Source organism: Pseudochaenichthys georgianus, chromosome 5 (genome assembly GCF_902827115.2).
Source record: "Pseudochaenichthys georgianus chromosome 5, fPseGeo1.2, whole genome shotgun sequence".
Classification (NCBI taxonomy): Eukaryota; Metazoa; Chordata; class Actinopteri; order Perciformes; family Channichthyidae; genus Pseudochaenichthys; species Pseudochaenichthys georgianus.
Genome location: NC_047507.1, coordinates 31,643,286 through 31,670,383, shown reverse-complemented (window position 1 = coordinate 31,670,383; position 27,098 = coordinate 31,643,286). Strand labels below are relative to the sequence as shown.

General features: G+C 42.0%; 4 protein-coding genes and 1 pseudogene across 5 annotated transcripts in view; 3 read left to right on the top strand and 2 right to left on the bottom strand.

Moving 5' to 3' along the window:
• LOC117446229 (immunoglobulin superfamily member 21-like) overlaps positions 1-621 on the top strand; it is a 309,817-nt gene extending 309,196 nt beyond the window's left edge. For both annotated transcript variants that reach the window (XM_034082290.2, XM_071203327.1), the window contains exon 10: positions 482-621. In XM_034082290.2, the coding sequence (XP_033938181.1) occupies positions 482-558 (77 nt within the window). In that variant the 3' untranslated portion in view covers positions 559-621. The remainder of the gene's footprint in view (positions 1-481) is intronic.
• A 4,266-nt stretch (positions 622-4,887) lies between these two features.
• Positions 4,888-6,799, top strand: LOC117446371 (kelch domain-containing protein 7A-like; annotated as a pseudogene).
• Positions 6,800-16,792: 9,993 nt separating this feature from the next.
• Positions 16,793-18,994, top strand: LOC117446256 (kelch domain-containing protein 7A-like). Its single transcript, XM_034082336.1, has one exon. It carries the CDS (start codon positions 16,793-16,795, stop codon positions 18,992-18,994), a length of 2,202 nt encoding a protein of 733 aa, XP_033938227.1.
• A 3,397-nt stretch (positions 18,995-22,391) lies between these two features.
• Positions 22,392-24,169, bottom strand: cfap107 (cilia and flagella associated protein 107). Its single transcript, XM_034082535.1, has 4 exons — positions 24,032-24,169; positions 23,441-23,551; positions 22,908-23,076; positions 22,392-22,666 (listed from the first exon to the last, which is right to left on the bottom strand). Exons 1-4 carry the CDS (start codon positions 24,140-24,142, stop codon positions 22,392-22,394), a joined length of 666 nt encoding a protein of 221 aa, XP_033938426.1. The 5' UTR covers positions 24,143-24,169.
• A 463-nt stretch (positions 24,170-24,632) lies between these two features.
• aadacl4 (arylacetamide deacetylase-like 4) lies at positions 24,633-27,098 on the bottom strand. Its single transcript, XM_034082099.1, has 4 exons — positions 26,922-27,098; positions 26,286-26,511; positions 25,516-25,579; positions 24,633-25,416 (listed from the first exon to the last, which is right to left on the bottom strand). The coding sequence occupies exons 1-4, from the start codon at positions 27,096-27,098 to the stop codon at positions 24,633-24,635; spliced, it is 1,251 nt and encodes a 416-aa protein (XP_033937990.1).

The window sequence follows — 27,098 nt, the reverse complement described above, 5'->3', positions numbered from 1 at the left end:
TTTCTAATGGCTGCGCATGTGTTGTGGTGAAAATGTTTCTTTATATGAATGTGTTTTGGCACATTTGTGTTTTAAAATGTGCATTGTTTTTAAAGCAACTCCCTTAAAGTTTCTCCCTTTGGTAGAAATAGCCTAATTTACATAAAACATTTTTGGTAACTAAAAACTGCTTATTTATTAACAAGCAAATGCATTGTGGTCTATTTACAATGGTATGCATTATTTGAATATACAGAGTGTGGCTTTTCATGGTTATGCACTTATTGTAGGATTACTGCACACTATATCCAGCTCATTACATGTAACAGGGTTCAGATCTAAAAGTAATTGGGATCAATGCATTTAAGATGAACTTTTATTAATCCCTCATGGGGAAATATATTTAAACACTTTTTTTGAAATATGACTCTGCTGATTGATGAATTGGAAGCCTGAGGAAGTGTGTGTTTGTCCTTATTGATGTTTTCTTTGGTGTGTGTAGATGGAGCATCCCGTCTGGACGTGCTCGGACTAACGTGGATGGCACTTGTCCTCACAGTGACAGTGGAACTGACGTGAAACCTCTCATCCAAGACACTCTCACACACACACACACATACACACACATAACATATACTTGCCCTTCTTAGACACATCCACACAAACACACACACACATGCACAGACACATATTTTCCACACACCCTGCAAAGCCTTCTCCAGTCATCAACAGGCCCTCCATGCATCAATCGATCAGGAAACTGTGCCATGACTGTGCACTCTTCTGTTTTTTGTAATAAAATAACCAAGATATTATTATCAAAAGAACAAACGTGATGAACATGACAATAACCCCCTCCTATATAGCCCTTCCCAGTTACACCTGTTTTTTGTTTCTTGTCCCACGTCTGCCTGTTGATCAATAAAATCAGATGATTTGAAACGGAGAAAAGAAAAAAGCATTTGGCTTTTATTTTGACGTGTCCTAAATGTCATTGTGTTGACTGAAATGTGAAAAGTGTAACTGGCTTAGGATGTACCCCCATATCAACCACTCCCATCTGTTCCATGTCCTGGGGTGCACCTGATTAGCAACCAGATGATAAACCGTGGGGTACAAACACAGATGCTCCAAGAGAACATTCTTTTTTTATTGATATACAAGTATTGCTTTTTCTGATGGCTCGGAATGTACAAGAGGATTTAAAATGCATTACGAAAAAAAAAAATCTCCATTTTTGAGTGTATTTTGTGTACATCAGGTAAATATTGAAAATAATTAAGAGGTTATATGGGTTATGGTGAGGGATGGGTTGCTGATATAGTTGGAGTTTACACTTCTCCATCTTTGTTTGTACGTCATTCAACACTGTTCTCAGAATAATTCTTGGCTGAAAAGGACCAGACACTTTAACAGCCTTCTGTTTCTCATTCGGGGCTTTTTTATATATGGCAAGTCTCCAGGACATGGTAAAAAAAAGTTAAAAAAAATATCTGACATATGTCTGCTGTTCTGGGGTTGTGGTGCATGTGACGTTTGAGATGATTTCTCCTTTTGTTGTGTTGCAATTGAAGCACTGCAACTCATTCGTCCACTGGTCTGTAATCCAGTTGTTCACTTGTGACATACTATCTAAGATGACCTACATTGTGTCCAATATGTAACTCTTACACAGACATCTGCAGTACTAGTAGGATCATTTTAAGCCGCCATTCCAGGGAGGTGCTCACTTTAGGCAGAGTGTGTAAACAGGGTTGTTGCATTTGTTTCATTTCACCCTGTATTAAAATGGAGAGATGATCAAACTTACAAGACTTGACTTTACTATAACACTGTGTTCGACATGTTCAGTACTAGATTGCTCCTTCTTTGATTGATGCTTGGGACGGGAATATCTTATATTTTCACCACTTCGCAATATCTAGATTGTTGCAGGCATTGTTTACAATCTAATTTGAGGATTATCTCAGTATACGAGGGTCTGCCTCGAGACGGAGATGTACGTGTATGCCTGCTCGATAAGCAAGCTCAAAAAATGTGATGATATTTCCGATTGTTCTGACCCCAACACGACTTTTAACGAGATTCTTGAACGTTTTTGTTTACCCTTTCCAGTTTGTGTGCGCTCCAACAGAGTGGAGGGTGATTTAATGCAGAATAATCCTTCATTTTTTGGACTTCACAAGAATTGCCAATTTAAGCTATTCTAAGGACACAACATGTATTAAGGGATTACGGTTTAAAACCAGGCAGGAGGTAAGAGGGGAGATTTATAAAGCTTAGTCGAATAAAGCATAGACACATCCGTTTTGGGATATCGGCTCACCTTGCCAGAGTACAATCCATATTCCTGAATCTGCAGATGAAGAGCTGCTAGCACACACATTATTAACAGACAGTCAAATTCATTTTGAATTAATTGTCTTTCAGTGAGGGGAAGCAAAAGGCACGGATGCTTGTCCACCACTGTAGAGCATTATTACACAGCTATCATTTACATTTTGATTCAAGACAGGTTTTACCTGTTTTCACTCACTTTGCATTCAAGAGAGAAGAAAAGCTCCATTTTCTATTTCTTGAATGCATTAGATTATGTGCAAATTGTCTTTTTGTTATGATGAGTCCAATAGGAAAGTACACCATAACTTTGTTTGTGTGTATCTTTGTGTATTACAACTATCCAAAGGTTATATAGTAGTATATTTCATTCATTATTTCAGAGTAACAAGTAATGGATATACCATTTTAAATGTATGGACACTCCATACGCTCTTAGCCAGAAGTAATACTTTTAGCAATTGTTAGACAACTACATTGGCCGACAGGTGCAAACGCGTTCCGACGGCCCAAAACATTTCCATTTGGAGAAAAAGGCTACAGTTTGAAAAACAATGCAAATACCTTCCATATCCCATGAAAATGAAAAAAACATCTTCACAAACTTGACAACACAAGCAGCATTTAGAAGATATTCCCCAACTGCTTCTGTTTCTTCTGTTATTACTACAAATCTGCTTTTAGCTAGCTAGCCTAGTCATTTCAAATATACTGACAACACACTTACAATGGAACAGGCTAACGGTGCCAACAGTGATAGTTGGCCAGCTTTACAATCACCGAGCGCCAACAAAAGCTCCGGTCCATGTGCAGTACTTTCTAGTGTCCCCGTTTCCGTTGTGTTTCGAGCTTCTTGCAGCTTTCTGTTATTTGCAGCATTTCGTTTATGAAAACCCTTTTTACTAAACCCTATGTATGAAGCTTCAAGCTGGTGACGATGTTTCTCCTCGTTTCCATGTGCTTTGGCACATTGTTTGCATCTATAATTGCATGATTTCTGAAGCTGTGGCACATTTCTCCCAAAGGAAGTGTTTTGGGCCATTGTAGGCACATGGCCACATCAGTGGGAAAACAAGAGCAAGCTTTTTGTATGAACCTTTATTAAACATGTAGACATTGTCTGTTTGCCAATTAAAGTAGATGGTGTTGAGGTTTGTTAGTGAGACAGTCTGCTGAGTTTGAGCCCTCATTAAATATGTCCTTTGTTCCTTAACAAATTGATCACTCAAGAAATATGATAGGCACAAGATATAAAGCTTATTGTTCCTATCTATGCCTGACACGCTTCACTATTCTCAAAGGGTTACAAAAAAAGAATACACCTTGGAAACATTTATGTTCTGTTCGTGTCAGCCCGCATGTTGCACTCATATCATTGATGACACAAGCAAGGTGAAGGTGTCACACAACAATGCACATGACTGACTCAATGTTTTCGTTTTAGCTGTGCTCTGAATAGTGCACCTGAGCTTGGATCAATGGCGAGGATAAGAAGCAGCCCTTGTGGCCCATTCGTCATGATTCATTCGTCAGCCATGCCTGCTGAATCCAGTTCCTTCATAGCGTCTGCAGGCTTGGGTATCGGATGACCAAAAAGCACTCATGTCAGCTAGGACACCTGACACGCTCTCTGTACGCCTCTCCACGTGACACACCTTTCAAATAAACACTGCTCTGTTGTTGACCACAGACTCGCTCAAGTGTGTTATCAGCCACACAAATGACAGCCTGCCAGCGGTGACAGAGAGACAATCGCTGCCATGTGACGGATGTATGTTTGCATAGTATATGGGAGTGAATGGCACTTTCAGGTTTCTCTGTAGACACTCGTTCCATCTGGGTCAGATGGTTATCTTTATTATTTACAGTTCCACACGTTTATAATTCCAAGTGACTGCCATTTCGTTGCTTGACAGCAATCTTCAGCTTACCTTTAAGAAAGTAATTGTATCATCTGCACAGCAAACGGACCTTTGATCTGTGGCATGGCTGTGCAAACAGATGCATCCTGGTTATTAAGTATTTGATGAATGTCATCCAATTATAAAACCGCACCCCTTATGCAAACCATGTTTTCCTCATGCAGCTTTCTGTGTCAACAAAATTAGGAAGCAGGATCCATATGACCAATGTTTTTTAGGGTAATTTTCAGAAATGGACAAAATAAAGTGAGACCTGAACCACAAACATCAGTTTATGATCAGATCATGTATTCAGAAAGTTATTTGATGACATTCTGATAAATATAGGAAAGTGTGGGTGAGTCAGCAAATTGCATAACCAAATATTGATCTATGTGCTACAGTATTTACGTATGGTTATTGAATCTGCATCTGCCAAGTTGCCCCAGGTGTTGTACGACCAGTGCCCCGCCTCTAGACAGCCAGTGATGCAAATAGTTTCTCTAGAGGTATCATTTTACACTTGATCCTTTGGCCGAAGAGGCACAGTCATTAGATCACAGCAGCTCCTTAACAATGAAAAGCCAGACAGCATGAAAACTGAGACGCATTGACAACAACATTCAATAGGATCAGTGGACCAATCGTTGCCACCATCGCTTTTCCAGCTATGGCCCAGTGCAGAGCTTTGGCAGTGCAGTTCGACATGCAGCTGCTGTTGAAACTGAGTCTCTCTGTGGCTAGCCGTGCTGCTGGTTGCATGGGCCTACAGGTTCCACAGTGCCAGGGACGCTCAGAAAACTCAGCTCTCTGTCAAAGACAAAAAAGGACCAGAAAAGGCAACCTGCCAAAACTGCAAGACATTGCTACGTAGTCAAAGCTCATCAGAACATGACACGGATGATGGGGGCACGCGACCCAGACCCTCGCAACCTGATGACCTGACGTCTGACAACACCACGGAAACAGAAGCTCCTGCATGCCAAGCTGAAAACAGTGAGGATGCGTTTAGTATGTCATATAGTGTCAGCATGAAAGAAGCGATACTCCCTCATCAGAAGCAGGCCGAGGTTGCCACCAGTAATATTTCATTTGGATCTGCTTTGAACCTTCCTCATCCGACTGAGAGTGGGATGGGCAGTGCGACGGGGCGCCGCTCCCCTTGCTTCTTGCAGAAGCTGGAGGGCATTGTGGGTGTGGGCAGGGAGTTAAGGCAGGACTTGGAGCACCAGGGGGCCTACTCCAGCTTCCTCTCCAAGGCAGAGATCAAAGTGGAGGATGCTAACGTGGTGCTGGAGGGAACAGGAGACCAGATAGTGCGGGGAAAGATATATGATTACTATGTGGAGTCTTCCTCACACTCCATTACAGGCTTAAACACTGTGCTGGGTCAGTATGAGAGGAACTCTGAGTCACAGCCAGTGGAGCTGGGAAGTCGGGGCAGCAGCCTCCAGAGTCTCCGTCACTGGAATGCCTGAAACGGAGGCACCCCGCAAGGCCTGTACTCCCTACGCAAGGAGAGCTATCTGTCAGCAGCAGAGCAGTCGGAGCTTTACATCCCCGTTCTAAATACAAGCGCTTCAACTCCAGTGACTCACTCTCTGGCCCCAACCAGCTCTGAGTCCATCACTGCTCACCCCACGATCTGTCACTCTACAGACGGCAAAAGGCATAACTGTAAAGGAGGGTGCAGATCCAGAGACTGAAGCAGCATTTTTAGACCTTACACAGCGAAAGATTTCGATGGCAAAGATTTGGAAAGCCTGAATAGTATACTCAATCTGGGAAACTGTTTGGAGACACTGTGTCTTGCCAAGAAACATGGCCAGACTTCTGTGAAGAAAGCAGCCCTGGGAGTCATGTCAGACAACTACCTCCAGGTGATTAGGGACCCCGACCTTTATGGGCGGCTAATGGCTGGTGAGCGGGAGCAAATCCAAAAGCAGAGGATGAGAGGGAGGAGGTTTGTCATTGTGGCAGATATGGACCCTCAAGACTGGGCGAGGAACACAGGAGGGCAACCGGCAGAGACGGAGCAGAGGAGGACATCCAGTGCAGTGTACTGTTATGATGACTACAAAGACGCCTGGCATACACTCTGCCTGATCCCAAAGGAGGTCATCTCTAAAGCCTGCGCCATGTGCACAATGGATAACTACTTATTTGTGGCGGTAGGCTGCAAAGGCACTGACAGAGAAATGACACCCTCAAAGCGAGTGTTTTGCTACAATCCTTTGACATCAATTTGGAAGGAGATCAGTCCCATGAATGAAGCCAGGCCCCGCTGCAAACTGGCAGCACTGGAGGGCTTCATCTACGCCATCGGAGGGGAGTGCCTCTCCTCAGTGGAGCGCTACGACCCGCGATTGGACAGGTGGACGTTCGTGGCTCCACTGCCTAATGATACATTCGCTGTGGCGCATCACGTCGCTGTGTGCAGTGGAGAGCTTTTTGTTTCTGGGGGAACTCTGAGATGCATACTGCTGCGCTACAGCCCCAAAACCAACACCTGGAGACCAAGTCTGCTAGCAGGAACTAAAGACAGCCTAACTCTGGTTAGTACACGAGCCGCAGCATTTTGAATCAGCTGAAGCGACTTGATTGACTTCTTGGTACTCCCTGATAATAAAGAGTTACAATAATCCAGCCTAGAAGTAACAAATGCATGGACTAGTTTCTCTGCATCGTTTTGAGGCAAGATATGCCTGATTTTTGCAATGTTACGTAGATGGAAGTAGGCGGTCCTTGAAATTGATTTTATGTGGGCGTTAAAGGATAAATCCTGATCAAATATAACACCAAGATTCCTTACAGTCTCACTGGAGGCCAAATTAATGCCATCCATAGTTAGTTGTCTTAGATAATTTGTTTCGTAGATTCTTCGGGCCAAGTACAATAACTTCAGTTTTGGTCGTGTTTAACATCAAAAAGTTTAAGGTCATCCACGTTTTAAGTCCTTAAGGCAGTCTTGAATTTTATTTAGATGATTAATTTCATCAGGCTTGATTGATAAATATAGTTGAGTATCATCCGCATAACAATGAAAGTTTACAGAATGATTCCTTATAATATTGCCTAACGGAAGCTATATAATGTGAACAAAATAGGTCCGAGCACTGAGCCCTGTGGCACTCCATGGCTAACTTTGGTTGCGTGGAAGATTCATCGTTAACACGTACAAACTGAGAGCGTTCAGATAGATAGGACCCAAACCAGCCCAAAGCAGTTCCCTGTATGCCAACCAAGTGCTCTAGTCTTTGCAATAGGATATCATGGTCGATAGTATCAATGCAGCACTAAGATCGAGCAAAACAAGAATAGACACAGTCCCTTGTCTGAGGCTATTAGATCATTTGTGACTTTAACCAGAGCTGTCTCTGTGCTATGATGTGTTCTAAAGCCAGACTGAAAATCTTCAAATAAATCATTGTTTTTTAAGTAATCACACAACTGTTTTGCGACCGCTTTCTCAAGAATTTTTGAGAGGAACGGAGATTAGAAATAGGTCTATAGTTGGCTAAAACCTCTGGATCGAGGTTGTGCTTTTTAAGAAGCGGTTTTATCACTGCTACTTTGAATGATTGTGGAACATAGCCTGATAATAAAGACATATTCATAATATTTAATAAAGAAGTGCTAATTAATGGAAAAACTTCCTTCAACAGCTTAGTTGGAATTGGGTCTAACAATACACGTTGATGGTTTAGAAGAGAGAATCATTGAATGTAATTGTTCAAGGTTAATGGCTGAAAAGCATTCTAGTTTACTATCTAGTGTAATATTAGAACTTACGATTCCGGGAGCTGTTGATAACACTATACTGGTCGAAGGCAAGAGGTCATTAATTTTGTTTCTAAGAGTAACAATTTTATCGTTAAAAAAGCACAAAATCATTACTACTGAGTGCTAAGGGAATAGAAGGCTCAATCGAGCTGTGGCTCTCTGTCAGCCTGGCTACAGTGCTGAAAAGAAATCTTGCATTATTCTTATTCTCATCTATTAATGAAGAGTAGTAGGCTGCTCCGCTTTACGCAGTGCTTTCTATTCATTGAGAGTAATATGCCAAATTAAACGAGATTCTTCAAGTTTAGTGGAACGCCATATCCTTTCAAGTTGTCTAGACTTTTGCTTTATTTTGCGAGTTTCGGCATTATGCCATGGAGCTAATCTATGTTGTTTTATTTTCTTCTTTTTCAAAGGAGCAACAGAATCTAATTTTATTCGCAGCGCATCTATAGCACTATCAACAACATGATCAATTTGGGGTGGTGTACATTTTGTATAAGTTTCCTCCCCTACATGCAGACATGCTATCGAGTTAAGTATTGGTTGAATCTCTTCCTTAAATGTGGCTATAGCACTAACAGATAGGTTTCTGCTGCAAGAGCTTTTGACTAATGCTTTGTAGTCTAGTAACAGTACTTCAAAAGTTACTAAGAAATGGTCGGATAAAGCAGGATTATGCGGTTCGACTAATAGTTGCTCAATTTCAATACCATAAGTCAGAACAAGGTCGAGAGTGTGATTATAACAGTGGGTTGGTTTATTTACACTCTGACAGAAACCAACAGAATCTAATATAGAGTTAAATGCAACAGTAAGGCTATTTTTATCATCGTCAACATGAATATTAAAGTCACCTACGATAATTACTTTGTCTGTTTTAAGAACCAAAGTTGATAAAAACTCAGAGAATTCTGATAAGAATTCTGAATAAGGACCTGGTGCACGATACACAAAGCAACTTACAATAAGTGCATTAAACCATAACGCTTCAAACTAAGGACAGCAAGAACAGTACTACTGACATTTACTTCAAACAAGCAATATAAGTAAAACTCCTAAGTGTGTTTTGTATTAGTTAATAGTGAAAGAATCATCAATGCTTTTATGGAAAAAGCATAAATGAGTGTACTAGGTGCTTAGTAGATTGTAGAATTCTGATTAATGAACAAGAATGAACACAGAGATGTTTGAAACCTTGAATGTATATTGAATAGTGTGTAATTTCTAGTAATCCCTTGTGTATGACGGCCATGTTTGTCCCGTGTACAGTGCTGTACAGCTCCCGCAGCAGATGGCAAGCTGTCTTTAAGCTGAACCGCCCCAGTCAGACATGATTTGAACAGTCTTTTCATCTGACATTGGCTTCACTCTTTTTCACGCTTTTCCAGTATCATACTTCAATAACATGTGTCTCCTGTCCTCTCCTGCACTTAATGTGTCCGTCTCTCTCCCTCCTGCTCTTTGTTTTCCTCCTGTGTCTTACCTCACCTTTCCAGTCTGTGCTAGTTGTATCGTAGGGATGCAAATGTGAGTATGCAAATGTTATGGTAAGCGCAGGAGCAGGTGTGTCGCAGCAAGGACATAATCAGGTCAGCCTGGACGCGCAGACATGCCTTGCATGCAATTCAAATCGGTGTACAACATGGCCCCAAGAGGTCACCCCACACGTGGCTCAAAGCTTAATGGCTGCATACTAAACTCTTCGCCCTGGCATGAGTGGGAAGGACCACCCCTGTCAGTTAGTCAGAGCCGCAGCAGATGAGAAAACTGTGCTTCCCATGAGGGGTTATATTCATTCATCTTGTCAGAATTCCACTCGCCCAGACAACTTGTCAAGCATGGCAATGAACTGAATTCAAGAGATGAGCGAAATTGAGGACAAAAATGTTTTCCGCCGCCGCCTGGGCTGTTAAAAAGTAGCAAGAGTTTGGGGGGTGTCTAGTTTTTGCAGGCAATGTATCATCTTGGCCAAGACATGGAAGTGCAATCAGAAGAGAAATCCATTACAACTACAAAGACTCAACTGATGGCCTTCATAATCACTGACTCAGAAATAACAACAGCATGGATGCCAGGCGCCATAGTCAAGTAATCTTCATTTTATTCTGCTTGGCTCTGCTCAAGTATAGCTAAAGATGGCATCTAACTTTACATAAAAGAGCCCCATTATGCTATTTGCCATCTTCCCTTTCCTGTAGTGTGTAATATAGGTTTGTTTGCATGTAAGTCGTCAAAGGCTAAACATTCCCTCCAGAAGGTGTTCCTCTCCCACACGTCCCCTCTGCCTGAAATGCCTCACATCCATTGGCTAGTTTAAATATGCAGACAGTAGGGCCTTGAAAGTCACATAGTCATATGCAAAAAGAAAGCGCAATGTTTCCGTTGGCATATTTATGTCCAGCAAAACTGAGGTAGAGGCCTCCTTTATTAAAACGAGCACATTGCCACTGAAATCAATCCCAGTTCACATTCAGGTTGGCAGGAAGACACTGAGGTCTGAGCCAAGAAGTGAAGGCAGACAGATGGCTGGGAGCCTTGCATCTCTGATTGTAGACTGAGGGGAACCTCAGATGATGATCTTATGGTTGGATAAGCCCATTACAGAATGCTATGAAGTACTTATTGAGACGATGTGGTTGTTATTGTCTTGTGTTATATGACTTGAGTGGAATATGCTGTGTCGGAAATGACAGATTCTGTGGAGATGTACGTTCAGTGTGAAGAAGCCTTGATAGTTTAATCCTGACGAACAAATGATCCCATCGCAATGCAATCAACATTTCTCAGCAGACAATGTTTTCTCATCCAGAATCAACAAACTGCATCACCTGACAGGTCTAACCGCAACCAGATGAGAACTTGACTCTAATGAGCCTGACCACACCCCGATGTGGTCAGGCTCACTTGAGAGTGCGATGTCTGCGTAGTCTCCATGTTGGCACATTCTGAACAATCTGTTGCTGGTGTTAGCACATCACCACACACACTCAGTCACAACTTTTCTCCCACAGCGCCTCCAGTTTCACTCTCCTCTACAACCTAGTATCCCTGCTGTGGACAAGTCCCAAGCATAAAAAGATTCTCATAGCTCAACTGTTTTCTTTAAATATTGTGAAAGAAAAAGGTTTCTTTGTGGAGATATTCTGGCGCGAAGTGTACCCCTAAACTGTATTCACCTATGTTGCAATCCTGTTTGTCGATACGTATTCATAATTGTAATATGTTAATTCTGTAGACGAACCTCCCCATTTTTTTGGGGAGTTTTTTTCTGATCTAAATCGAGGGTAGAAGGACATAGGGTCATATCTGGTTATAAAAATACAATTGAATTGACTGCAGACGCCAATCGTGTTTTGAGAGGTCTTATTGGTATCATTATCCACTTACATTATTCGTCTAGTGCAGGGGGGTCTTCGCGGGCCACATCAGCATTATGGTTGCACTCAAAGGGCCGGTTGTGACTTTAAGACTATATCAAAATACATATATAAATATTTAATATATATAAAATAATGTATTATATGACATTATTGCCTCTGCATTGGATTATTATCGGATAGGGTAATAACTTCATAATTAACTACGTCTGAAAGCAGAAGTCTAGGGCAAATCATTGCAAGTCTCTTCAGTGAGAATGTCACAAAATGATTTAAAAAAAAATCTAATTCTGAGAAAAAATTAATATTTTGAAGAAAGAAAGTGAAATTCTGAGAAAAAAGTCAAATTTGAGATGCATTGTGGGACATGTAGTTTATTGGCAACGAGCTTCTGTAAATCGGCATGTAACCATATAATAAACATATTATATTCTTTGCAATCTCTTGAGGGGCCGCATGAAATGACGTCGCGGGCCGGATTTGGCCCCCGGGCCTTGAGTTTGACACCCCTGGTCTAGTGAATGTTTTCTAATATGTTTTCTAATGGCTGCGCATGTGTTGTGGTGAAAATGTTTCTTTATATGAATGTGTTTTGGCACATTTGTGTTTTAAAATGTGCATTGTTTTTAAAGCAACTCCCTTAAAGTTTCTCCCTTTGGTAGAAATAGCCTAATTTACATAAAACATTTTTGGTAACTAAAACTGCTTATTTATTAACAAGCAAATGCATTGTGGTCTATTTACAATGGTATGCATTATTTGAATATACAGAGTGTGGCTTTTCATGGTTATGCACTTATTGTAGGATTACTGCACACTATATCCAGCTCATTACATGTAACAGGGTTCAGATCTAAAAGTAATTGGGATCAATGCATTTAAGATGAACTTTTATTAATCCCTCATGGGGAAATATATTTAAACACTTTTTTTGAAATATGACTCTGCTGATTGATGAATGGAAGCCTGAGGAAGTGTGTGTTTGTCTTATTGACTGTTTCTTTGGTGTGTGTAGATGGAGCATCCCGTCTGGACGTGCTCGGACTAACGTGGATGGCACTTGTCCTCACAGTGACAGTGGAACTGACGTGAAACCTCTCATCCAAGACACTCTCACACACACACACACATACACACACATAAACATATACTTGCCCTTCTTAGACAACATCCACACAAACACACACACACATGCACAGACACATATTTTCCACACACCCTGCAAGCCTTCTCCAGTCATCAACAGGCCCTCCATGCATCAATCGATCAGGAAACTGTGCCATGACTGTGCACTCTTCTGTTTTTTGTAATAAAATAATAACCAAGATATTATTATCAAAAGAACAAACGTGATGAACATGACAATAACCCCCTCCTATATAGCCCTTCCCAGTTACACCTGTTTTTGTTTCTTGTCCCACGTCTGCCTGTTGATCAATAAAATCAGATGATTTGAAACGGAGAAAAGAAAAAAGCATTTGGCTTTTATTTTGACGTGTCTAAATGTCATTGTGTTGACTGAAATGTGAAAAGTGTAACTGGCTTAGGATGTACCCCCATATCAACCACTCCCATCTGTTCCATGTCCTGGGGTGCACCTGATTAGCAACCAGATGATAAACCGTGGGGGTACAAACACAGATGCTCCAAGAGAACATTCTTTTTTTATTGATATACAAGTATTGCTTTTTTCTGATGGCTCGGAATGTACAAGAGGATTTAAATGCATTACGAAAAAAAAAATCTCCTTTTTGAGTGTATTTTGTGTACATCAGTGTAAATATTGAAAATAATTAAAGAGGTTATATGGGTTATGGTGAGGGATGGTTGCTGATATAGTTGGAGTTTACACTTCTCCATCTTTGTTTGTACGTCATTCAACACTGTTCTCAGAATAATTCTTGGCTGAAAGGACAGACACTTTAACAGCCTTTCTGTTTCTCATTCGGGCTTTTTTATATATGGCAAGTCTCCAAGGACAGTGTAAAAAAAAGTTAAAAAAATATCTGACATATGTCTGCTGTTCTGGGGTTGTGGTGCATGTGACGTTTGAAGATGATTTCTCCTTTTGTTGTGTTGCAATTGACAGCACTGCAACTCATTGTCACTGGTCTGTAATCCAGTTGTTCACTTGTGACATACTATCTTAAGTGACCTACATTGTGTCCAATATGTAACTCTTACACAGACATCTGCAGTACTAGTAGGATCATTTTAGCCGCCATTCCAGGGAGGTGCTCACTTTAGGCAGAGTGTGTAAACAGGGTTGTTGCATTTGTTTCATTTCACCTGTATTAAAATGGAGAGATGATCAAACTTACAAGACTTGACTTTACTTATAACACTGTGTTCGACATGTTCAGTACTAGATGTGCTCCTTCTTTGATTGATGCTTGGGACGGGAATATCTTATATTTCTCACTTCGCAATATCTAGATTGTTGCAGGCATTGTTTACAATCTAATTTGAGGATTATCTCAGTATACGAGGGTCTGCCTCGAGACGGAGATGTACGTGTATGCCTGCTCGATAAGCAAGCTCAAAAAATGTGATGATATTTCCGATTGTTCTGACCCCAACACGACTTTTAAACGAGATTCTGACGTTTTTGTTTACCCTTTCCAGTTTGTGTGCGCTCCAACAGAGTGGAGGGTGATTTAATGCAGAATAATCCTTCATTTTTTGGACTTCACAAGAATTGCAATTTAAGCTATTCTAAGGACACAACATGTATTAAGGGATTACGGTTTAAACCAGGCAGGAGGTAAGAGGGGAGATTTATAAAGCTTAGTCGAATAAAGCATAGACACATCCGTTTGGGATATCGGCTCACCTTGCCAGAGTACAATCCATATTCCTGAATCTGCAGATGAGAGCTGCTAGCACACACATTATTAACAGACAGTCAAATTCATTTTGAATTAATTTGTTTTCCAGTGAGGGGAAGCAAAAGGCACGGATGCTTGTCCACCCACTGTAGAGCATTATTACACAGCTATCATTTACATTTTGATTCAAGACAGGTTTTACCTGTTTTCACTCACTTTGCATTCAAGAGAGAAGAAAAGCTCCATTTTCTATTTCTGAATGCATTAGATTATGTGCAAATTGTCTTTTTGTTATGATGAGTCCAATAGGAAAGTACACCATAACTTTGTTTGTGTGTATCTTTGTGTATTACAACTATCCAAAGGTTATATAGTAGTATATTTCATTCATTATTTCAGAGTAACAAGTAATGGATATAACCATTTTAAATGTATGGACATCCATACGCTCTTAGCCAGAAAGTAATACTTTTAGCAATTGTTGAGACAACTACATTGGCCGACAGGTGCAAACGCGTTCCGACGGCCCAAAACATTTCCATTTGGAGAAAAAGGCTACAGTTTGAAAAACAATGCAAATACCTTCCATATCCCATGAAAATGAAAAAACATCTTCACAAACTTGACAACACAAGCAGCATTTAGAAGATATTCCCCAACTGCTTCTGTTTCTTCTGTTATTACTACAAATCTGCTTTTAGCTAGCTAGCCTAGTCATTTCAAATATACTGACAACACACTTACAATGGAACAGGCTAACGGTGCCAACAGTGATAGTTGGCCAGCTTTACAATCACCGAGCGCCAACAAAAGCTCCGGTCCATGTGCAGTACTTTCTAGTGTCCCCGTTTCCGTTGTGTTTCGAGCTTCTTGCAGCTTTCTGTTATTTGCAGCATTTCGTTTATGAAACCCTTTTTACTAAACCCTATGTATGAAGCTTCAAGCTGGTGACGATGTTTCCTCGTTTCCATGTGCTTTGGCACATTTGTTTGCATCTATAATTGCATGATTTCTGAAGCTGTGGCACATTTCTCCCAAAGGAAGTGTTTTGGGCCATTGTAGCACATGGCCACATCAGTGGGAAAACAAGAGCAAGCTTTTTGTATGAACCTTTTATTAAACATGTAGACATTGTTCTGTTTGCCAATTAAAGTAGATGGTGTTGAGGTTTGTTAGTGAGACAGTCTGCTGAGTTTGAGCCCTCATTAAATATTCCTTTGTTCCTTAACAAATTGATCACTCAAGAAATATGATAGGCACAAGATATAAAGCTTTATTGTTCCTATCTATGCCTGACACGCTTCACTATTCTCAAAGGGTTACAAAAAAAGAATACACCTTGGAAACATTTATGTTCTGTTCGTGTTCAGCCGCATGTTGCACTCATATCATTGATGACACAAGCAAGGTGAAGGTGTCACACAACAATGCACATGACTGACTCAATGTTTTCGTTTTAGCTGTGCTCTGAATAGTGCACCTGAGCTTGGATCAATGGCGAGGATAAGAAGCAGCCTCTTTGGCCCATTCGTCAATGATTCATTCGTCAGCCATGCCTGCTGAATCCAGTTTCCTTCATAGCGTCTGCAGGCTTGGGTATCGGATGACCAAAAAGCACTCATGTCAGCTAGGACACCTGACACGCTCTCTGTACGCCTCTCCACGTGACACACCTTTCAAATAAACACTGCTCTGTTGTTGACCACAGACTCGCTCAAGTGTGTTATCAGCCACACAAATGACAGCCTGCCAGCGGTGACAGAGAGACATCGCTGCCATGTGACGGATGTATGTTTGCATAGTATATGGGAGTGAATGGCACTTTCAGGTTTCTCTGTAGACACTCGTTCCATCTGGGTCAGATGGTTATCTTTATTATTTACAGTTCCACACGTTTATAATTCCAAGTGACTGCCATTTCGTTGCTTGACAGCAATCTTCAGCTTACCTTTAAAGAAAGTAATTGTATCATCTGCACAGCAAACGGACCTTTGATCTGTGGCATGGCTGTGCAAACAGATGCATCCTGGTTATTAAGTATTTGATGAATGTCATCCAATTATAAAACCGCACCCCTTATGCAAACCATGTTTTCCTCATGCAGCTTTCTGTGTCAACAAATTAGGAAGCAGGATCCATATGACAATGTTTTTTAGGGTAATTTTCAGAAATGGACAAAATAAAGTGAGACCTGAACCACAAACATCAGTTATGATCAGATCATGTATTCAGAAAGTTATTTGATGACATTCTGATAAATATAGGAAAGTGTGGGTGAGTCAGCAAATTGCATAACCAAATATTGATCTATGTGCTACAGTATTTACGTATGGTTATTGAATCTGCATCTGCCAAGTTGCCCCAGGTGTTGTACGACCAGTGCCCCGCCTCTAGACAGCCAGTGATGCAAATAGTTTCTCTAGAGGTATCATTTTACACTTGATCCTTTGGCCGAAGAGGCACAGTCATTAGATCACAGCAGCTCCTTAACAATGAAAGCCAGACAGCATGAAACTGAGACGCATTGACAACAACATTCAATAGGATCAGTGGACCAATCGTTGCCACCATCGCTTTTCCAGCTATGCCCATTGCAGAGCTTTTGGCAGTGCAGTTCGACATGCAGCTGCTGTTGAAACTGAGTCTCTCTGTGGCTGCCGTGCTGCTGGTTGCATGGGCCTACAGGTTCCACAGTGCCAGGGACGCTCAGAAAACTCAGCTCTCTGTCAAAGACAAAAAAGGACCAGAAAAGGCAACCTGCCAAAACTGCAAGACATTGCTACGTAGTCAAAGCTCATCAGAACATGACACGGATGATGGGGGCACGCGACCCAGACCCTCGCAACCTGATGACCTGACGTCTGACAACACCACGGAAACAGAAGCTCCTGCATGCCAAGCTGAAAACAGTGAGGATGCGTTTAGTATGTCATATAGTGTCAGCATGAAAGAAGCGATACTCCCTCATCAGAAGCAGGCCGAGGTTGCCACCAGTAATATTTCATTTGGATCTGCTTTGAACCTTCCTCATCCGACTGAGAGTGGGATGGGCAGTGCGACGGGGCGCCGCTCCCCTTGCTTCTTGCAGAAGCTGGAGGGCATTGTGGGTGTGGGCAGGGAGTTAAGGCAGGACTTGGAGCACCAGGGGGCCTACTCCAGCTTCCTCTCCAAGGCAGAGATCAAAGTGGAGGATGCTAACGTGGTGCTGGAGGGAACAGGAGACCAGATAGTGCGGGGAAAGATATATGATTACTATGTGGAGTCTTCCTCACACTCCATTACAGGCTTAAACACTGTGCTGGGTCAGTATGAGAGGAACTCTGAGTCACAGCCAGTGGAGCTGGGAAGTCGGGGCAGCAGCCTCCCAGAGTCTCCGTCACTGGAATGCCTGAAACGGAGGCACCCCGCAAGGCCTGTACTCCTACGCAAGGAGAGCTATCTGTCAGCAGCAGAGCAGTCGGAGCTTTACATCCCCGTTCTAAATACAAGCGCTTCAACTCCAGTGACTCACTCTCTGGCCCCAACCAGCTCTGAGTCCATCACTGCTCACCCCACGATCTGTCACTCTACAGACGGCAAAGGCATAACTGTAAAGGAGGGTGCAGATCCAGAGACTGAAGCAGCATTTTTAGACCTTACAGCGAAAGATTTCGATGGCAAAGATTTGGAAAGCCTGAATAGTATACTCAATCTGGGAAACTGTTTGGAGACACTGTGTCTTGCCAAGAAACATGGCCAGACTTCTGTGAAGAAAGCAGCCCTGGGAGTCATGTCAGACAACTACCTCCAGGTGATTAGGGACCCCGACCTTTATGGGCGGCTAATGGCTGGTGAGCGGGAGCAAATCCAAAAGCAGAGGATGAGAGGGAGGAGGTTTGTCATTGTGGCAGATATGGACCCTCAAGACTGGGCGAGGAACACAGGAGGGCAACCGGCAGAGACGGAGCAGAGGAGGACATCCAGTGCAGTGTACTGTTATGATGACTACAAAGACGCCTGGCATACACTCTGCCTGATCCCAAAGGAGGTCATCTCTAAAGCCTGCGCCATGTGCACAATGGATAACTACTTATTTGTGGCGGTAGGCTGCAAAGGCACTGACAGAGAAATGACACCCTCAAAGCGAGTGTTTTGCTACAATCCTTTGACATCAATTTGGAAGGAGATCAGTCCCATGAATGAAGCCAGGCCCCGCTGCAAACTGGCAGCACTGGAGGGCTTCATCTACGCCATCGGAGGGGAGTGCCTCTCCTCAGTGGAGCGCTACGACCCGCGATTGGACAGGTGGACGTTCGTGGCTCCACTGCCTAATGATACATTCGCTGTGGCGCATCACGTCGCTGTGTGCAGTGGAGAGCTTTTTGTTTCTGGGGGAACTCTGAGATGCATACTGCTGCGCTACAGCCCCAAAACCAACACCTGGAGACCAAGTCTGCTAGCAGGAACTAAAGACAGAACCACAGATATGATAGGCGTGGGGAGGTTTCTGTATCGTTTCGATGTTAACCCCCTGCTGGGTCTCGGAGTGTACCGCTACCATACCGTGGCTCGAATGTGGTACGAGTGCAGCACCAAAAGGATTCATCACTGCCCCGCCTTCCAGTGTGTCGCAATGGATGGCTCGATCTATTGTGTAAGCCCCCAGTTCACCATGAGGTTCGATGCTGATGAGATCTCTCCCGGTTTCATAGATGAGAACTTGAGTGTCCTCTCTGCAGCGAAAGGCATACTTTTCCCCTTTGTCCTTTCACTCCCTGCTAAGAGGCCTCGGCAGACCAGTGTGTGAGGAGGACTCAGTTTTCTATTAGTGAAAAGATTAGGTCATGATGGAATATCCTTGCAAGAGCATACTTCTCCAGTTTCTTGTTCTGATTTCTGATTGAGTGCTCTGCTCAGGTTAAAACTCAACTCTGTGCTGTCTTAGGTTTTTTCTGAAGATCACCGTTCTAAAACCGTCACACTACTTTATGTCCTTGAGTCGCACAAAGGAATGTTTGTTCCTAATGTCTCAGTCCCTGGCAGCAGCAGATGTCAAATATTAGACTCTTAATGTTAGTCCAACTACTGCTTGCTTAGATTTACGCAGGATGTGCTGCCATGTAAATTGTTTGCTTATTTGATTTGCCACTCCTTCCTGCCATTAAGTTGGTTTTATATCATTCCAGATGCTTAACCTCTTTAGATAGTTCATAAATAAGACTCAGAGTAAATGAGCTCATTCAACTAACACATTACAAAGATTGGGCAATAAAGTGATAATCAATCATTCGACTCCACTGTGTAGGGCACAAATATAACTTACAGAGTGGCCTGGATACAATGCCATTATGTAAACTTGCTCTTTAAAATGACAGGGTGTAAATGGATGTGTCATAAAATATAAATAGGTGGGCTTCGATAAGCATTTTTTTCACTACTTATGTGACTCTTTCAATACTAAGACTTTGATTTGTATAATTGTATTATTTTGCCGTCATTTGTATTTGTGTTCATTGTACCAAATCAATACCTTGTTTTATAAACATGAAAAGAATGATATAAATTGTATTCATTGCTCATTAACCTACAATTAATCAGTATGGGTAGTAATCCAAATGTCTATTTCAGTATTTGTGCGACCTAAAACCAATGAAAGAATAACATAGGAACAATCTAAGCACTTGTGGTGTTAAGCAATTACAATAACAATGGATATAAGCATACGAATAATATGACAAATAATAAATCCCTCATTGTTTGCTCATTAGCTGTAATGCAGAGGACTTCAAAGACACACTGACATATTCCAAAGAGTGACATGCTGCTACAGCACCATCATGTGGCTTACGAGGCACACACAACAGTGCATAGGAAGAACATGTTCAGGCTATAGACTTCCCACATCTCAGAGGAGCCATGTGACGTGCAGTCATCAGCAGCACAGTGGAGTGACTAACTCGCTAAACAGTGGGTGAAGTGCTTCAGGTGCACTGGAAGGCAGCAGGCAGGCGGGGAGAGGGAAACAGACGCAGATGGTTGACCATCAAACATAAGCAGCTTTGATTCTCCCTAATTAAACACTTTGATCCCCTGTAACAAAACACCTCACTGAATCGGAGTTAGACACGTCCCTTCAGATGTTGCCTGGGATGACTCGGGCCTCCGGTTTGCCTCGATTTACAGGTCAGTACTTGCATCACAATTCTTGTAGTTATTTGTTTCCATCATTGTTTCTATGGTCATAATAGCCCATTATTCAGATATAATTGGTAGAACGTGGGATAATTTAGTTATTATCCTCTGGTAGAACTAAATTATAGCACTTTCCTTTCTCCTTCTTAACCAGTCGTTTTTGGTCAAATCCAATTTACTTCTTTCATCAATCAGAAATATATTTTTCATTTGAGGCTTCAAGGCCTTATGATATCCTAGGCATTTGTATACATATACAATTGCTGATTAACACTTACATAGAATTCAACTTTGTAACTTTGAGAGGTCAAAAAGTACTTCTATAGGAAATGAATGGGTACACATTATATTCATCCATTACATAGTACACACCCACAAATCGACCAAAAGTTCATTTTGGAATACATTTTCACTGTCTATTCCTTCTATATTCACTGCAGTTATTCATTTAAACCAGTAGTCTGATACGTGTTTAATACAATTTAGTGATTATTAATGGTTTTGTGTTAATGTAAGAGCAGTTAGCAGACCATTCAAATTAATCTGGAAAACCAAAGTAAGAGGGGAGAAACGAACACAACAGGAGGGTTAAACAAAATCACACATTTATATATATATATATATAAACATTAAAGACTACTCACAACACACAGTAACCCACAGTCTTTACAGGGTCAAAATATTCACAAATGACCTTCCTTACGTATTAAATAAGTCCAGTGTAATAATGTATGCTGATGATTCCACAATGTACAGTACAGCATCAACATGCAGTGAGTTAAACAATCTACTTAAAATAGAGATTAAAGCCATAGCAGACTGGGTCAACAATAACAAACTGGTACTCAACATTGCAAAAACAAAAGCGATGATGTTTGGATCCAGAGCAATCCTCAATTAAGCCTGACGCCGGCTGGTCAGCCAGTGGAACAGGTAGACAAGACTTAGTTGCTTGGCATTGTTCTTGATTCTGGTTTACGGTGGACAAAGCAAATAGACAGTATCGTAACTAAAATGGGAAGGAGCATAGCTGTGGCGAGAAAATGTACAAAGTATGTAACACCAACCACTTCAAGTCATTCAGTCTCTGGTTTTGTCACATCTTGAGTACTGTCTGGTCATATGGTCATCAGCAGCAAAAACACATTTACAGAAATTACAAATAGCTCAAAACAAGGCTGCCAGACTAGCTCTCCATTGTTCGAAGCGCACTCATATTGGAGGTATGCATAGAAACCTATCATGGCTTCCGGTTGAGAAACGTCTGCAATCTCGTGTTATCACTTTTCTAAAAAATATCCAATTTTGCAAAAGACCACTGTATTTTTATGATCAAATAGTTTACACAAGAGACGAGCATGACCATACGACTAGACAAGCTACATCAGGCCATCTACGGGCACCTAAACCCAGGACACATCTACTGAACTCTTCTCTGTCTTATAGAGCTATAATGGAATGGAACTCATTGCCAAACTACCTTACTGAAATAGAGTCCAGAGCCTCTTTCAAGAAGAGATTGAAGGGCCATCTACTAATGACCATGTTGTACCCTTGTGAGCTGTGAGCCCTCATTTAATTTGATCTCATGTTTTGTACTGGTGGGTGGGTGTCTAGTGCACTCATCCTTGGCTGAGATTGATATTGAAATTGGATGAGATTGTTGATGATGTTGGAAATTGTTGATGATGTTGGTGATGTTGTTAATGATGTCAGGAATTATGTCTTGAATGTTGTTATTGTTGTGTTATTGTTGTATTGTTTTAAGTGTCGGACCCCAGGAAGAGTAGCTTTTGTCAAGAGCAAAAGCTAATGGGGATCCTTAATAAACATAAACATAAAATGAGAATCATGTTTAATTATTTAATTATTCTTGATTTGCCGAATGCTTTGCTCTGTTCAGTGTTGTCATGCAGCTGACTAACACATTAGAGGAAACACACAGCACTTTGAACAGGACTTCTAAATTAACATGCAGCGTGTGAAGCAATTCTAGAGTCCCATCGTTTTCTCTAAGCCTGTCGTGATTGTTGAAGTTGACTCAAACAATGATCTGGGATTAGTAGTAATGAGTGCCGCCTCAGATCCAGGTCCTTGTTGTTGTGATTGGCTGCGTGGAGGTGGCTGGAGAGCATGCGTGAAGCCCTGGCAAAGCGGCTCTGGTAGAAGGCACTAAGTGGGTGCCTCTGGTATGCTGACCCGTACACAGTCAGCGACGGGAGGTGTGACTGCTGCTTTTCCAAACGGTGCTTTGTGGACCGCGGCGGGCCAGCGTTGGTTGGAAGGGCTGTGAGCGAACACAGTAGAGAAGTTAACTGCCATGTTACTGTGGCCATTAATTACACTGGTGACTGACCTGGAACCATAACAAAGGCATCTGTGGGCACTAAGTGTAATTGTTCATGCACTGCTGATGTGATTTGTCTGAACAAAATTTAATATAGCGAAGTATGTTTTCAATACACCCACTGTAAATATAATCTTCACTTTTCGGCAGTTGTGGTACTTTAAATTGTGCTCTATTTTACCAGAAATTGGCTGGTTAACCCTCTCCAGCTGCCTTGTCAAGCTGTCTGGATGCCATGGTCGCAGATTGGGCAAAGCATTGGTGTGCTGGTAGCTCTCTCCATAGTGTGTGACCAAGTAATGAGAGGATGGTGGGCCATGGTGGTCAAATAGCAGCTTGGATGGAAGCCCCTGTAAGAAAATACAGAGCAGTCTCGACACACATATACATTAGTTTTCACTGGATTAACATTAACAAGGGCATGACCTGTTCTTTTACAATGATCTTCAAAAGGCTCAGCATGTGACAGCAGCAAATTGCTCTAAGTAGCCTTTAAGTGCCTGATAGGACTGATGATTTACACATTTTTCACGGCTGCTGAGTCTGACCAGAAACCTGCTTTCATACAGAGTTTATCACACAGGCCTTTATCTATTCTAGGCCGTCAATATAATGCAGAAGTGGCCACAATCTAGAGAAGAAAGCCCTGACTCGCAGGGTTTTGACAGGCATTCAATTGGTGTTAATGCCGCGAATGACCGGTTTAAGGCTGACCTCAGCTCTATGCAGGGCAGTCCTCCTCACAGAGACGTCTGGCCTGAAGTCCCAGTGGGGGCGGTGGTCTGAACGATATGTGCTGCTGGCTGTCTGTGCCTCTCGAGTGAACTGCGTCAGACAGAATAAACAGACATCACAAAAGAGGAATGAGGAGGTGTGGGGGGGATATAGGCCGATACAGGGACTTGAACAATGAGCCCAGCGCAACGATCAGCAAAGCTCACACCTCGCTATCGATCCGCTCTGTTGTACAGTGTTTCTTAAGTCATTTCTCCTCTCAGATCCTGAACCAGCAGCCCGTGGCCGAACCTCACGTCGATGCAATTAGTCTCCGGCTCTTGACTCTCCCACCAGGAGGCTGTGCTGAGGTAGCTGAACTGAGGCTGCTAATCACTCTGCTATAGATTTGACTACCAACTAATGTGCTACAAAACCCTTGGCAAGCTGCCACTTGTATTACATTATGTTTGCGGATTCACAGCAAAAAAGAGGCATAGATAGTTTTTATTCTCACATTCAATTGAAGTTGATTAAATCAGATCATCTTATTCAGACAAACGGAAATAACACAAGCAAAAAAATACTTACCTGAAGTCTGTCTTCTGCCCAGTTGCCTAACAGCACTTTGTTTGCATACTTCTGCTCTATCCTCCAGCCGGGTTGGGACCATTTGTCCTGTGATGTCCCCGTTTGCTTCATGTTTTACCTGGAGCCAAATGCACCCAACCAGGGAAATCTGCAGGCCTAGCAGTTAGAACATGGTTATAGTCAAACAGATAGGAGCATTCACCATGGCCCCACGATGGCCTAGGAAATAGAAGAGCTCTGTTGCTATGGATACAGCAAACACTGAAAGAGGAGGCAAGCGGAGTATCCTGGAAGCAAATAGGAGATGTCTTACATCTGTGTTGAAAGAAGATGCATTTCTTAGGACTTTGGCATGACATCTAACTTTGTAACACTCTATATTGTTAAAATGGTGCCAGAAGTTGTTTTCACACTGTTTGTCTTCAGGCTACTTTATTTATGTTGGGTATAAAACAAGTTTTTTTATCGATTTGTGTGGAGTTTTTAGTCTTCTTTGAACAATATACTTTTAATGAAGAAGAAAACGTTGTCACTCGAGGCAAGATTTGTTTATTCCAAAAAATATAACAAAATAGAAAGTATAGAATAAAGTACATGCTTTTCACAGTTTCTTTATGTAATCCACAACACAATCCAGCACCTGCACTGCGGAGGAAAAGCCGAGCCAGCCCTGGTTAAAGAAGTTAATCATGCCATGGAAACCCCCCGCCACATGGTGCCAGGTCACATCCTTCTCCATGTCCAGCAGTCGTTTCCTATACAGATACCCTTCATCCCTCAGAACATCATACTCACAGGTGAGGATAAAGGTGGGAGGTGTTTTCTGAATGTCAGCATCTTCCGCCAATAAAGGAGAAACCTCGTGTTCCAGACCATCTTTCATTGCGTGATACACCTGCCCATTATACTCAGCGGTTGGGTGCTTATCGTAACCCCGTGCAAGGAACCCAGCAGGAAGATTAGAAGGGGAGAGCCACTCCTCATATCGTGGCTTGAGCTCATTTGGGACATGGATGCCTTCCAAAACGTCCTGGCACAGCGACATGTCCCCATTGAGGTACTGCAGGAAGTAGAACGCCATACGGCCACGAAACAATATGGGCACAGCATGATTTTGCTGGTATGAGGGCAGGTTGAAATCTGCCATCTGCAGGGCTGGGTAGATGAGGACCTGAGCGCAGGGGAACAGCAGATGTCCGATCTCTCTCCTCGCCAGCCTTTGACACAGCGCGGCTGCCAGGTTAGCCCCAGTGCTGTCCCCTCCCACTGCCACTCTGCGAGGGTCCACGCTAAACTCTGCCTCGGCCACAGACAGGAAGTGACATGTCGCTGCCTCACAGTCGTCCAGCGGGGCAGGGTACCTGTGCTCAGGGGCTAATCGGTACCTGAGAGGGGTGAGAGGGAAGGTGGAGTGGCAATATGGTTAGTTCTGGCTCTTTGGAAGATTTGTTGGAGTATTTATTTGAATTGAAAAGTTTAAGTACCCAACAGAAACCACCGTCGTGTTGGTTTCCTTGGCGATGTGCCGACAGACTTCATCGACAGAATCTGTGGAGAATTAGGATCACTGTTAGCAGAATATATGCTAGCACTAAAGACAGAATGGCAACCTTTGTTATCGCTGTCAACACTGTGTATTCGGTGAGCATACTGTGATGGTAATGATGGAAAGTACACATTTCAAGTAAAAAGTGTAGCTATTATATTAACTATGTATTTACACAGTTTACAACTTTCTTTTTTACTCAACTTTCTGTTTTTTAATTTCCGTTTTTTTCCAGACACCACATAATTAAAATAAGGGAACAAACTGTCTAGCATATAAAGTATCCAACACCTGGACAGATAATAACACAGTACATTAAAGATAAGCAAAAACAGTTTTTTGGTAGAGACTGCAACCTTTTTTCCACAATAATATCAACATTAATTATCTTAAGGGTCTGTTCCTGAGCCAAATGTAAAATAAACAGTGGAAATTAATATAAAAGAGGGGAACTTTATCTGAAAATATATTCAAATGTCCTTTCATTTATGATCTAAGTCTTAACAACACATGCACACATAAATACAACAATCTTCTGATGCTATGAAAGTTAATTTAAGTTCAGAAATACTGCAAAAAACTTGATTATTTATGTGGATATAGCTTTCAGGTCATGCCAGGTAAAACGATACAAATGACAGTTTTAATGCACATAAAAGAGTATCATTCTACAGTATGACTCAAATGAATTATATTAACGTAGTTTACCTATATTTCCCAATACCCATCCACCTCCAGGGAAATACACAAGACCTCTTCTCAAGCCGTCACACACTGTTGTGGGTTCATAGACTCGCACCGGGACATCAGAAAACTTCATATCCTTCACCCGCAGACCCGCAGGAACTGGATTTAAGCGGGTCAGGAAACAGGCCACAAACCGTCGGAGAAAGCTGATCTGATGACAAACACCCAGGCGATGTAGGATACGACCCTTTAGGGGAAAGGTACCACAGAGACTTATGTTTCAAATACAAATAATTATCAGTGTTCTTGATAGGTAAAGTCAAAGTCAAAGTTATTCTGTCTGAGAGACCGTATTTACCATGACAACATCAAAGAAAGGGAACACATGACCTTGCCTTTTATGCACCTTTGTTAGACTTGATATCTTATCTAAAATGTCTCTGATGTGAGCTTTATCAGTTGCTGGAGGACACAGAAAGGACAGCCATCTTTGACAACAGCCTAAAAGAGTCGGTTTTGTTTCTGTTGGACGAACAGTCATTTTCCTTCACACTAAGGATTAAGTGCATTTAATATTTAAAAACATAATATGCAAAACATTAATGGAGCATACAAATAATAAGCATTAACAATTTCCGAGACGCCATAGATACTCACCACAATTGCTATGCCAACAAACAAGCCATGAACCATGTGCAGTTTCCATCTATTTGCAACCCCACGAGGAATGTCTGAATTCATCAGCTCAGAGTACACAAGTCCAATTACCAGAAGGAGGAAGGCTGCAACAAGAGCAGCGAAGCCAATTATTAAAATTGCTGTGCCGATGTCCAT

Excerpts from the sequence above, each read along its gene's own strand:
- LOC117446256 (XM_034082336.1), top strand. The coding sequence starts at position 16,793 with ATGCCCATTGCAGAGCTTTTGGCAGTGCAGTTCGACATGCAGCTGCTG.
- cfap107 (XM_034082535.1), bottom strand. The coding sequence starts at position 24,142 with ATGAAGCAAACGGGGACATCACAGGACAAATGGTCCCAACCCGGCTGG. Across the intron at positions 23,552-24,031 it reads GGGCAGAAGACAGACTTCAG|TTCACTCGAGAGGCACAGAC; the intron begins GTAAGTATTTTT and ends TGTCTGACGCAG. Across the intron at positions 22,667-22,907 it reads GGTTAACCAGCCAATTTCTG|CCCTTCCAACCAACGCTGGC; the intron begins GTAAAATAGAGC and ends GTTCGCTCACAG.
- aadacl4 (XM_034082099.1), bottom strand. The coding sequence starts at position 27,098 with ATGGACATCGGCACAGCAATTTTAATAATTGGCTTCGCTGCTCTTGTT. Across the intron at positions 25,580-26,285 it reads ATGGGTATTGGGAAATATAG|ATTCTGTCGATGAAGTCTGT; the intron begins GTAAACTACGTT and ends AATTCTCCACAG. Across the intron at positions 25,417-25,515 it reads ACGACGGTGGTTTCTGTTGG|GTACCGATTAGCCCCTGAGC; the intron begins GTACTTAAACTT and ends CACCCCTCTCAG.